At 52.2% G+C, this 12,237-nt stretch overlaps 1 protein-coding gene and 1 long non-coding RNA gene across 3 annotated transcripts; one reads left to right on the plus strand and one right to left on the minus strand.

Annotated features, from left to right (window-relative positions):
• The first annotated feature begins 54 nt into the window (after positions 1-54).
• Positions 55-11,900, plus strand: FUS (FUS RNA binding protein). 2 transcript variants are annotated; one of them, XR_013944148.1, is made up of 16 exons: positions 55-190; positions 1,845-1,869; positions 1,982-2,136; positions 2,214-2,355; positions 2,428-2,603; positions 3,649-3,835; positions 5,181-5,215; positions 6,291-6,323; positions 7,050-7,156; positions 8,556-8,685; positions 8,761-8,862; positions 8,956-9,076; positions 9,175-9,314; positions 9,391-9,544; positions 11,626-11,720; positions 11,784-11,900. XR_013944148.1 is itself a non-coding variant. In XM_080608761.1 (15 exons), the coding sequence occupies exons 1-15, from the start codon at positions 178-180 to the stop codon at positions 11,663-11,665; spliced, it is 1,560 nt and encodes a 519-aa protein (XP_080464887.1). In that variant the 5' UTR covers positions 55-177; the 3' UTR covers positions 11,666-11,900. The 2 variants fall into 2 exon arrangements, 1 of the variants encoding a protein (XP_080464887.1); XM_080608761.1 differs by having other exon boundaries at positions 11,626-11,900.
• LOC308186641 lies at positions 9,551-11,619 on the minus strand. Its single transcript, XR_013944153.1, has 3 exons — positions 10,710-11,619; positions 10,049-10,257; positions 9,551-9,762 (listed from the first exon to the last, which is right to left on the minus strand). It is a non-coding gene; the product is annotated as an uncharacterized lncRNA (long non-coding RNA).
• Positions 11,901-12,237: the final 337 nt, after the last annotated feature.

The raw sequence follows: 12,237 nt of genomic DNA on the forward strand, positions 1-12,237 counted from the left end.
GGCCCTTCCCAACGCCCGGACCATACCAACGAACCCCGGCGGGGGGGGGGAGGGGATGGAACCAGAACCCCCCCCCCCGCAGCAATCGCACGCTCCGGCCGAGCCTATAAAGGGCGGGCGGGGGGCGCAGTGCGGCCGCCACGTGGAGGGGAAGCGGCGGAGCAGGGCGGCACCGCCATGGCCTCCAACGGTACGGGGGGCGCGGGGGGGGGGCCCACAGCCCCCCTAAAACCCTGGGGGGGGGGGTCCCAACCCCCCCCCCCTAAATCCCAAGGGGAGGGGGTCCCACAACCCCCCCTTAGCGCCCTGGGGGGGTCCCAGAGCACCCAGCATCACGGGGGGGGGGGGCTACACCCCGTTATACCCTAGGGGGGGGACCCTATATTTCCTATATATTCAGGGTTTGCAGCCGCCGTGCTGATTTAATGCGTTTTCCCCCCCGAAGTCTACTTATTTTCTTGATTTTCTGTCATTTCCGTGCGATTTTTTCATTGTGAGGCGCTGCGGGGGCGATGATTCCTTTGTTTGATTTAACGGAGGGGGCGGTCGTCGTTGGGTAATTCCTCGCCGCGCGCGCTTTATTTTCAATTTTCAATCTTAATTTCACCATAATCCATTTTATTAGGGTAAAAAGACAACATTTTTGGATTATTTCTGAGGTGCACGGAAACAAAGGGGCGCGGTGACTGGCGGGGGGGGGGGGAGGCAAACAAAGCGCGGCGCCCTTCCACCTCCGCGCGGCGGGAAAACCAAGCCCCACCCCCAAAACCCAACAAAAAAACAAGGAGAAAAAGCGCTTTTGAACCATTTTAGATTTTTATTGACGACGTTCGGAGCTCCCCGCCGTGTAACGGGGCCCGGTAACGGCTCCCCCCCCCCCCCCCACCTCACCCCCGCCGGCGGCCATTTTGTGGGGCGCGGCTTTTGCAGCTGCGCCACCGCCGCCATTTTAGGTGCGGGGGGCGCGCGGCGCATGCGCGGGGGCGCTGCCGCAGTCCGCCATCCGGGTCCTCAAAAAAACACCTCTTTTTAATCCCCTTTTAATTAAAAAAACCCGCTTTTTGGGCATTTCATGGAAGGTTCGCCCCCTGTTGAAGCGTTTAGGAGGGGGAAATTGGGGTTTTAGGGCAAAAACCCTGTCAGTTTTGAGCGAGGGAAGTGAGCGAGCGGGAAAAGGAGGCGGCGAGCCGCCATTTTGACGCGGGGGGCTTGAAAAGGGGCAAAAGAACTCGTAACTAATGAGGCGTTTAAGGAAAAATAAATTAATTTTATTTTTTTTTTGTACGTATATAGACATGAAATTTTAGTTTACGGCTTGTTCTGGCGAAATATAGCCGCAGGATAAAGATTTCCAGCTTCTTCCTGCTTCGTAGCGTGCCATACGCTGATATTTCCCCCACTTGAACAATGAAAAAGTTAAAATCTAAATACATTTACTTCACGTGTGAAGATATTTCAGTGCGTGTGTGTTAATTAACCTTTTTTACATGTATGCGTGAACGTTTAATGGCTGAATTTGGTGGTTTTTGAGGTGTTTTTTAATCTAAATGACTCCATATTGTACGTATGGGCATGATTGTGTATGAAGATGGCGTGCGTGTGGCAGAATATGCAAATTTTCATTTATATATTTATTTGAAACTGTGGTTGTGTCATTTTGAACGGTTAATTGTGGACGTGTACGTGGGTGGTTTTGCGTGTATGCGTTAGATAAACATTTAAGGTTGTAAATGAGTGAGTGTATTTCATATTTGTGGTGATAAATATACGGGTATGTGTTAACGTAAGTATGCGTTTAGGTTTATAAATTATTAATGATGTTTTTGGGGGGCTTTTCCCCACAGATTACAGCCAGACAGCGACGCAAAGGTACGTCCCTCCCTCGCCCCCCTCCCTTCTGTCGCCTCGCTGCCTGAAACCGCCTCCCAGAAAAGAGCCTTTTTGGGGCAAATAACGGCTTTTTTGGGCTTCTCCCCCGCAGCTACGGCGCGTACCCGACCCCGCCGGGCCAGGGCTACTCGCAGCAGAGCAGCCAGCCCTACGGGCAGCAGAGCTACAGCGGCTACAGCCAGTCCGCCGACACCTCCGCCTACAGCCAGAACAGCTACAGCTCCTCCTACGGCCAGACCCAGAGCAGTGCGTGCCCGAACACCCCTCCCGGCCTCCTCTTTTGGGCCAAAACGCGGCGTTTTGAGACGGTTTTCGCCTTGCAGGCTACAGCACCCAGTCGACCCCTCAAGCCTACGGCAGCGCCGGCGGCTACGGCAGCAGCCAGACGTCGCAGACCTCCTACGGGCAGCCCTCCTCCTACCCCAGCTACTCCCAGCCGCCGGCCGCCAGCTCCTCCACTGGCAGGTAACCCCCTCGTGTCCCCCCTTTCCCTTTCAAAACCGCAAATTTGGGGCTCAAACGTGTGTTTTCTTGCAGTTATGGGAGCAGCTCGCAGAGCTCGAGCTACGGCCAGCCCCCCAGCAGCGGTTACGGGCAGCAGTCGAGCTACAGCAGCCAGCAGTCCTCCTACAACCAGCAGTCCTCCTACAACCCCCCGCAGAGCTACAGCCAGCAGAGCCAGTACAGCAGCGGCGGCGGCGGTAGTGGCGGATGTGAGCCCAAAAACCCCTTCCTTAAACCCATTTTGAGGCCAAAACCCCTTTTTTTTGCCCCTTCATACCCTTTTTTTGGAATTTTCAGCTTCTTTCTATCCTTATTTTTGAATTTTCAGTGTCTTTATCTTCTTATATTTGAATTTTCGGCCTGTTTTTCTCCTTATTTTTGAATTTCCAGCTTCTTTCTGTCGTTACTTTTGAATTTTCAGCCCCTTTCTGTCCTTATTTTTGAATTTCCAGCCTGTTTCTATTCTTATTTTGGAATTTTCAGCCCCTTTCTGTCTTTATCTTTGTATTTTCAGCCTCTTTCTATCCTTATATTTGAATTTCCAGCCTCTTTATGTGCTTAGTTAAGGATTTTAATCCTCTTTACGTTCATATTTTTGAATTTCTAGCCTGTTTTTATTCTTATTCTGGAGTTTTTAGCTCCTTTCTGTCCTTATTTTTGAATTTCCAGCCTCTTTCTGTCCTTATTTTTGAATTTCTATTCTTTTTCCGCCCCTACTTTTGAATTTTCAGTCTCTTTCTATCCTTATTTTTGATTTTTTAGCCCCTTTTTGTCCTTATTTATGAGTTTCCAGCCTGTTTCTATTCTAATTTTGGAATTTCCAGCCTCTTTTTGTCTTTATTTTTGAATTTCCAGCCCTTTTCTGTCCTTACTTTTGAATTTCCAGCCCTTTTCTGTCCTTACTTTTGAATTTCCAGCCCTTCTGTCCTTACTTCTGAATTTTCAGCCCTTTTTTGTCTCTATTTTTGAATTTTCAGTCGTTTCATGTCCTTGTTTTTGCATTTTCAGCCCTTCTATCCTTATTTTTGAATTTTCAGCCCCTTTTTGTTCTTATTTTTGAATTTCCGGCCTCTTTACGTCCTTATTTTTGAATTCTCAGCCTCTTTACGTCCTTATTTTTGAATTCTCAGCCTCTTTACGTCCTTATTTTTGAATTCTCAGCCCCTTTTTGTCTTTATTTTTGAATTTTAAGCCTCTTTACGTCCTCATTTTTGAATTCTCAGCCTCTTTTTCTCCTTTTTTTCTAATTTTTAGCCAGCAGCTACGGGCAGGAGCAGTCGTCCATGAGCGGCGGCGGCGGCGGAGGCGGTGGCTACCAAGAGCAGAGCGGTGGCTACGGAGGGGGCCAGCAGGAGCGGAGCCGCGGCCGGGGCGGTTACGGCCGGGGGGGCTACGACCGCGGTGGCCGCGGTAGCCGGGGAGGCCGAGGAGGCAACTTGGGGTAGGTTTCATGGGGCATCCGCCGCGGGGATTTGGGGGGGAAAAACGGGTTTGGGGGGAAAAAAAAAAATAATAATAAAAAAAGGGGAGACAGAAAATTTTGGGGGGTTTTCCCCCAAAAAAAGCTAGCTCTCGGGTGGTTTTAACCAAAACGAGCGCAAACACCCCCAAAAAAAAGAGCGAAGAGGTTTTAAAGGGGGGCAGCTGGAGGGGCGCTGCGGAGGCGCACGGAGCGGTAAGAGCCCCCCCCTGCAAAACGGGGGGAAAAAGGGTGTTTTTGGGGCAAAAAAAAATAATGATACTCAGCAAACCTGGTTGCGAAAGGTCGCTCGTAGCCTCTCTGGTGCCTGTCACGGTGGGGGCACGTGCCCCGGGTTTAAAAAAGCAAAAAACAGGAAAAAAGAAAAATGGTTTGTTTTGAGGTCACTGCAGAAAAAAAACAAACGAAAATGGCAATTTTTGGGTGTTTTGGAAACTTTTTAATGCTGATTTCTGGGTGAGACTTGAACTGGAGTGTCTCGGTGGTGTCCCGGTGCACGAAGGGAGGAGGATTTGTAAAGAAAATGACAAAGAAAGAACGTTGATGGTTTTTAAAAAAAAAACTTGAAGGTTTTGGGTTTGCGCATGTGTCACTTGCCACGTGGTTTTGGGCTAAAAAGCGGCGCTTTTGGGGCGGAGGTGAGTATTGGCGGGGGCGAGCCGCGTTTGCTTGTTTTGTCTTGCCGCTGCTGTTGTGCCTGTTAACAAACTCTGCGTTTTGTGTGCTGCAGGTGTGAAAGGCAGCGAAACTTTCGCAATTCTCCGCCTTTTTCCGCAGTTTTGGGGTTAAAAAAAGGCAGAAAAGGGGGAAAAAATGGCAAAAAAAAAAACGCAGAAAGGGACAAAAAAAAAAACGAAGAGAGAGGAAAAGGGGAGGGGGGGAACGTTCCTGGTGGGCTCAGCTTGGAAGCAGGGGGGAAATAAACCGAAAACCCCCCGAAAGAGGGCAAAAATCCTTCTTTTTTTTTTTCCTTAAGACCAGAAAGCTCAAAGTAGCGATTTTTGGAGTGGCAAAAAACCCGGGGTTTTAACTTTTTTTTGGACCCCCCCCCCCCCCCCTACTTGGCCGGAGAAAAAGCCCGGCTGCTGCGTGGAGGAACGTCGCCGGCGGATGGAGCCCCCCGAAAAAGCGGGGAGGGGGGCTTGAGGAAGGAGGAAAACTACTCAAAGGCGTTGGTTTTACCCCGAAAAGAGCCCCCTTTTTTTTAAAAAAAAATCAAATCCCGGGAATTAATCAAAAAAACGGCCAAAAATTTAAAAAAAAAAAAAAAAAAAAAGCTTCATTATCTTCTAATTTATCTCCTCAGCGGTGGTGAGCGTGGTGGCTTCAATAAATTTGGTGGTAAGTCGCAAGAGTTCAGCATTTGAACCCAAAAATGCACAGAATGATACTAAAAAATAAAAGTGTATTTTTTATATTTTTTTAACCCCTTTTCTCCGCAACAGCGCGGGGGCCGGCGGGCGTTTTGGGTTGAAAAAGTCCCAAAAAGGTGCTCCCCCCCCTGTCGGGAATGCCGCGGCAAGGAGCGCCGGCCGGAGACGACGTTAGCAGGCTGCGTCTTGGGTGTAAAAGTGTCTTTTTTGGGCAAAAAAAAAACCCCACGGTCGAACGTGTGTGCTAAAAAAGCAGAAACGGGGGAAAAACGACTCTTGGCTTACAAAAAAACGGTGTTTTTTTGGGGTTGAACGAGCTGGTTTTCAGCAAAAAAAAACGGTTGCATGTGGTTTAAAAACGAGCCAAAAAAGCAGAGGTTTGGTGCGTGGTTCTGGGGCAAAAACCTATGAAAACCCGCAATTTTGGTGCAAAGTGCCGGTGACCTGAGGTTGATTTAAAAAAAAAAACACACGTAAAATGGTCTAATTGACATTTTTCCCCCCAAAACGGGGAGCGGTGAGGTGGTGAGCGCTGCAGTGTACCGATAAAAAAAAAGCGTGTCTTGGTTTTACCGATTCTGAGAGTTTTCGCACCGGTTTTGGAGGGGTTTGCTGAACCTTGGTGTTGCTGGTGGTGCTTTTAAAGGAAAACAAAAATTATTTAAAAAAACAAAAAAAAAAGTGTGTTTTAACCAAAAACGGGAAAAATTCAACCCCGGGGGCGGCGAGCGGAGACAGCGAGCCGTCGCGCCTCGGTTTTGGGATGAAAATCCGAGAACCGGCGAGCGGCGGCGCCGGCCTCCGTTTCGAGGGCGAGCGACGTGAAAAAAGAGCGGTTCCGGGGACCAAAAAAAGCGGTTTTTCGCCCCAAAACGGGGCGCGGGGTGAAAGGGGGGCGGGGGGGAGCGGAAATGATATTTTTCGGTGGTTTTTGAACCGATTTCGGGGCGGGGTTTTGGGGTGGGGGTGGCCGGGTGCTCCCCTGGCCCCCCACCTCGTGGCTAATTAACGCTTTGTTTTTTGATTTTTGCATGTGCTGAAAGGACCCCGGGACCAAGGGCCGAGGCACGATCCTGGTAACGAGCGCGCTAACGAGGGGGGCGTGGGTTAATGAGGAGGAGGGGGCTAATTAGGCTGAATTGGGGGGAAAGGAGACTAATTAGGGTGTAATTAGGCTGTTATAAGTTAAAAGAATCAGGAATATAAGAGGTGGTGGGCTTATTAAGGGGAATGGGTTAATTAAGATGGTTAATTAAGGGTCTAACAATGCTATTAAGGGAAGGGGGCTAATGAGGTTGGGATTTTGGGAAAAAGGGGGCTAATAAGGGGGTGACGAGGCCTTTGAAAGTTAAAGGGTTCAAGATTTTAAGGGGTGGTGGGCTAATTAAGGGGGGTGAGTTAATTAACAAGGTTAATTAAGGGTCTAATGTAGTTAAGGGGGCTAACGAGGCTGTGAATTGGGGAAAGGGGGCTAATTTGGGGGTGACGAGGCTGTTAAGGGGTTAAAATTTTTAAGGGATGGCGCGCTAATTAAGAGGAACGGGATAACAAGGTTAAGGGACTTAATTAGGAAGGTTAATTAAGGCTCAAGGGTTAATTAAGGCTCTTACGAGGCTATTAACGGGGTTAACGAGAGGGGAGCTTTGAATATGACTCGCGGGGTTAATGAGCTAACGAGGGCCACCAGCTTCCTAAGGAATGACCACGGAGGGGTGTGGGGAGGCAATTAACGAGGCGGCGCTAACGAGCGGCGGTGGCGCTAATTAGCGGCGGCGCTAACGAGCTTCCCTCCCCCGGGGCAGGCGAGCAGGATAACTCGGACAACAACACCATCTTCGTGCAGGGGCTGGGCGAGAACGTCACCATCGAGTCGGTGGCCGACTACTTCAAGCAGATCGGCATCATTAAGGTGCGCTTGGCGTGTCCTTAGCGTGTTCCGCCTGTCCTTAGCATGTTCTTGGCGTGTCGAGGCGTGTTTTCAGCAACTCATTTAATCCTTAAGCTAATAGGATGGGGTCATCCATGAAGTATGGGCACGTACCCATAATATATCACTGTTCTTAGCATGTTCTTGACATGTTTTAGCATGTTCTTAGCATGTTAACATGCCTAAACCATGCTTAGGAAGTCATCACAAGTCGTTACTGTCCTCACATTTAACCCCCAGACCACCACCACCACGGCCTGCGTGATCTTAACGTGTTTTTAACATGTTCTACGTGTCCTTAGCATGTTCTGTGCATCCTTAGCATGTTCCGCGTGCCCATAGCGCGTTGAGACATGTCTTTAGCAAGTTATTACATTCTTAAGCTAATAGGATGGGGTGGTCCATGAATGCGTGCACGTAATCCTTGGGGTTACACCATGTTCTTCTCATTTTATGACATTTTTAGCATGTTCTTAGCATGTTAAAGCACCTTTAGCATGTTCTTAGCATGTTGGAGCATCTTTAACAATATTTTAGCATGTTAACGTGCCCAGTCCATCCTTAAAATGTCATCCTCTGCCCTTAATGTGTCCTCACATGTTTAACCCCTGGACAACCACCATTGCCCATATGCCCTTAGCGTGTCCTTAGCTTGTTCTGAGTGTCCTTAGCATGTTCTGCATATCCTTAGCATGTTCCACGTGCCCTTAGCATGTTGAGGCACGTTTTCAGCCAGTTATTTAATTAAGATGAAGGGTAGTCCGCAAAGTATGTGCACATACGCTAGCATATCACTATGTTCTTAGCATGTCGCAGCATCTTTAGCATGTTTTTTGCATGTTTTAGCATGTTCTTAACGTGTTAAAACATCTTTAACATGTTTTTAACATGTTAACGTGCTTGGTCCACCCTTAGAGTACGTCACGCCCTTAGCGTGTCCTCAAATGTTTAACCCCAGACAACCACCATTGCCCACATGCCCGTAGCATGTTCTTAACATGTTCTGCGTGTCCTTAGCATGTTCCATGTGCCCTTAGCATGTTGAGGCACGTTTTTAGCAACTCATTAACTTCTTACGCCAATCTGAGCGGGTAGTCCACGAAGCACGCGTACGTCCCCTTAGGGTCACGCCCTCTTCTTAGCATGTAGCACCTCCAGCATGTTCTTAGCGTGTTCTTAGCGTGTTTTAGCATGTTCTTAGCATGTTAGGCCATCTTTAACGTGATCTTCGCATGTTAATAACCCTGGTCTGTCACACGTCATCCCACGTCCTTAGCACGTCCTCGAATGTTTCACCCCGGACCACCACCCTCGCCCCCACGCCCTTAGCGTGTCCTTAGCGTGTCCTTAGCGTGTTCCCGATGTCTCCTTCCCCCCGCAGACCAACAAGAAGACAGGGCAGCCCATGATCAACCTCTACACGGACCGCGAGACGGGCAAGCTGAAGGGGGAGGCCACGGTCTCCTTCGACGACCCCCCCTCGGCCAAGGCCGCCATCGACTGGTTCGACGGTAGGAACCCCGAAAAGAAGAGGGGAAAAAGAACCCCCCCCCTCCCCGTTTTGGGCTAAAAACCCGCGTTTTCAGGCAAAGAGTTCTCCGGCAACCCCATCAAGGTCTCCTTCGCCACCCGGCGCGCCGACTTCAACCGCGGCGGCGGAGGCGGCCGGGGCGGCCGCGGCCGGGGAGGTGAGCCCGCGTCCACCCCCCCCATTCCCTAAAAAAACGCCAAGCGGACCCAAAACGGCCCTTTTTCACCCCAAAACGGGTTTTTCGTCGCAGGTCCCATGGGTCGCGGGGGCTTCGGCGGCGGCAACAGCGGCTCGGGCGGCGGCAACCGCGGCGGCTTCCCCAGCGGCGGCGGCGGCCAGCAGCGCGCCGGCGACTGGAAGTGCCCCAACCCGTGAGTCCGTCCTTAACTTGGGACGAACTGGGGAGGTTACTGGGACGAACTGGGAAGGGAGGGGGGGCGGGGCTTGTGACGTCACCACCACCCCGCAGGGCGTGCGAGAACATGAACTTCTCGTGGCGCAACGAGTGCAACCAGTGCAAGGCGCCCAAACCCGACGGCCCCGGCGCGCCCCACATGGGGGGCAAATACCCCGGCGGCGGGCGCGGCGGAGGCGGCGGCAACCACATGGGTGAGTCCCGGGCTGGGATTTTTGGGGGAAAATCGGGCTTTTTTGGCTACCTTTTGACCCTGTTGTTGGTCTCCAGGAGGCGGCGGAGGTTTCGGAGAGGAGCGGCGCGGCGGGCGAGGAGGATTCGAGCGCGGCGGGTTCCGCGGCGGGCGCGGAGGAGACCGGGGAGGATTCCGAGGGGGGAGAGGGGGAGACCGAGGAGGATTCGGGCCCGGGAAGATGGACTCGAGGTGAGACGGGGGGGGGGTCATTAACGCCGAGCCCTGACGAGGGCCTCGTTAACGCCGAGCCCTGATGAGGTTCCGTTAACCCTGAGCCCTAATGATGGCACTGTTAACTCTGAAACCTAACGATGTCCCGTTAACCCTGAGCCCTACCGACGGCCCCGGTAACCCTGGAACCTACTGATGTCCTCGTTAACCCGACCCCTAACGATGTCCTTGTTAATCTGACCCCTAACAATGGCCCCGTTAACCCTGGAAGCTACTGATGTCCTCGTTAACCCGACCCCTAATGATGTCCTTGTGAACCCTGACCCCTAAGGATGTCCCCGTTAACCCCGGCCCCTAACGATGTCCTCGTTAGCCCTAATGATGGCCCCCGTTAACCCTAACGATGGCCTCGTTAACCCTGATCCCTAGTGATGGCCCCGTTAACCCCGACCCCTAATGATGTCCTCGTTAACCCCAGCTCCTATGAATGTCCTCATTAACCCTAGCGAAGGCCCCGTTAACCCCGGCCCCTAATGACGTCCTTGTTAACCCTGACCCTAACGAAGCCCCCATTAACCCTAACGATGTCCTTGTTAACCCTGACCCCTAACGATGTTGTTAATCCTGATCATTATTAACCGTGACCCCTAACAATGTCCCAATTAACCCTGACCCCTAACGACATCCTCGTTAACACTAACTCCTAATGAAGTCGCTGTGAACCCTGACCCCTGACGGTGTCGTTAACCCCGACCCTTGTTAACCCTGGCACCTAACGATGTCCTCATTAACCCTGATCCCTAACGAAGCCCCCATTAACCCTAAAAATGTCCTCGTTAACCCTGACCCTTAACGAAGTCCCTGTTAACCCTGACCCCTAACGGTGTCGTTAACCCTGACCCTCGTTAACCCCGACCCCTAACGATGTGCTCATTAACCCTGACCCCTAACGAAGCCCCCATGAACCCTAACAACATCCCAATTAACCCTGACCCCTAACGACGTCCTCCTTAACCCTAACCCCTGACGAAGTCCCCATTAACCCCGACCCTCGTTAACCCTGACCCCTAACGATGTCCTCGTTAACCCTGACCCCTAACGAAGCCCCCGTTAACCCTAACGATGTCCCAATTAACCCTGACCCCTAACGACATCCTCATTAACACTAACTCCTAACGTGAACCCTGATGGTGTCGTTAACCCTGACCCTTGTTAACCCCGGCCCCTAACGATGTTCTCATTAACCCTGACCCCTAACGAAGTCCCCATTAACCCTAACGACATCCCAATTAACCCTGACCCCTAACGACATCCTCGTTAACCCTAACCCCTAACAAAGTCTGCGTTAACCCTGACCCTTGTTAACCCTGACCCCTAACGACGTCCTCATTAACCCTGACCCCTAACGAAGCCCCCGTTAGCCCTAACGATGTCCTTGTTAACCCTGACCCCTAACGATGTCGTTAATCCTGATCATTATTAACCGTGACCCCTAACAATGTCCCAATTAACCCTGACCCCTAACGACATCCTTGTTAACACTAACCCCTAACGAAGTCGCCGTGAACCCTGACCCCTGATGGTGTCGTTAACCCCAACCCTTGTTAACCCTGGCCCCTAACGATGTCCTCATTAACCCTGATCCCTAACGAAGCCCCCATTAACCCTAAAAATGTCCTCGTTAACCCTGACCCTTAACGAAGTCCTTGTTAACCCTGACCCCTAACGGTGTCATTAACCCTGACCCTCGTTAACCCTGACCCCTAACGAAGCCCCCATGAACCCTAACAACATCCCAATTAACCCTGACCCCTAACGACGTCCTCGTTAACCCTAACCCCTGACGAAGTCCCCATTAACCCCGACCCTCGTTAACCCCGACCCCTAATGATGTCCTCATTAACCCTGACCCCTAACGAAGCCCCCGTTAACCCTAACGATGTCCTTGTTAACCCTGACCCCTAACGGTGTCGTTAACCCCGACCCTCGTTAACCCCGACCCCTATCGATGTCCCAATTAACCCCGACCCCTAACGAAGCCCTCATGAACCCTAACGAAGCCCTCGTTAGCGCTAACGAACTTTCCTCTCTCTCCCCAGGGGCGACCACCGGCAGGACCGCCGCGAGAGGCCGTATTGACCCCCCTTGGCTCCGCCCCCTCCGCCAATTTTTACTCCAAGCCCCGCCCCCAGGGGCCTTGGCCCCGCCCCCAGGGGCCTTGGCCCCGCCCCCAGGGGCCTTGGCCCCGCCCCTCGAGGCCTTGGCCCCGCCCCCGGGGGCCTTGGCCCCGCCCCCGGGGGCCTTGGCCCCGCCCCCTCCCTGTTTTTAACCCTTTCCTCCCCCCGAGCCCAATTAAAGCGTCGGGGGCTGACGAGGCGGCGCCTGGTTCGTTAACGGGGGGGTTCGGGGGCCCTCGTTAGGGCGCGCGTTAATTAGGGGGGGGGGCTAATTAGGGCTTCCGGCCCTGCCCCTCGTTAGGGTGCTCGTTAAGGCCCTGACGTGGCCTCCGGGGTGGGGCCCGGCCCCCTTCCGGCCCCGCTGAGTCAGGCGGCGGCTGTAGGGCTGGGCGGGGGCCCTATAGGGGGTGGGGGGGCCCTATAGGGGGGAGAAATCCTATAAGGGGTGGGGAAATCCTACAGGGGATGTAGGGACCCTATAGGGGGAGAAATCCTATAGGGGGTGTGGAAATACTACAGGGGATGTGGGGACCC

Source organism: Anser brachyrhynchus (genome assembly GCF_964034855.1).
Source record: "Anser brachyrhynchus genome assembly, contig: SCAFFOLD_542, whole genome shotgun sequence".
Taxonomy (NCBI): domain Eukaryota; kingdom Metazoa; phylum Chordata; class Aves; order Anseriformes; family Anatidae; genus Anser; species Anser brachyrhynchus.

What these genes read in the sequence shown, in the direction of transcription:
- FUS (XM_080608761.1), top strand. An exon ending in GCCAGCTCCTCCACTGGCAG is followed by an intron (nt 2,356 to 2,427) that starts GTAACCCCCTCG and finishes GTTTTCTTGCAG; the next exon opens with TTATGGGAGCAGCTCGCAGA. An exon ending in AGCAGATCGGCATCATTAAG is followed by an intron (nt 7,157 to 8,555) that starts GTGCGCTTGGCG and finishes TTCCCCCCGCAG; the next exon opens with ACCAACAAGAAGACAGGGCA.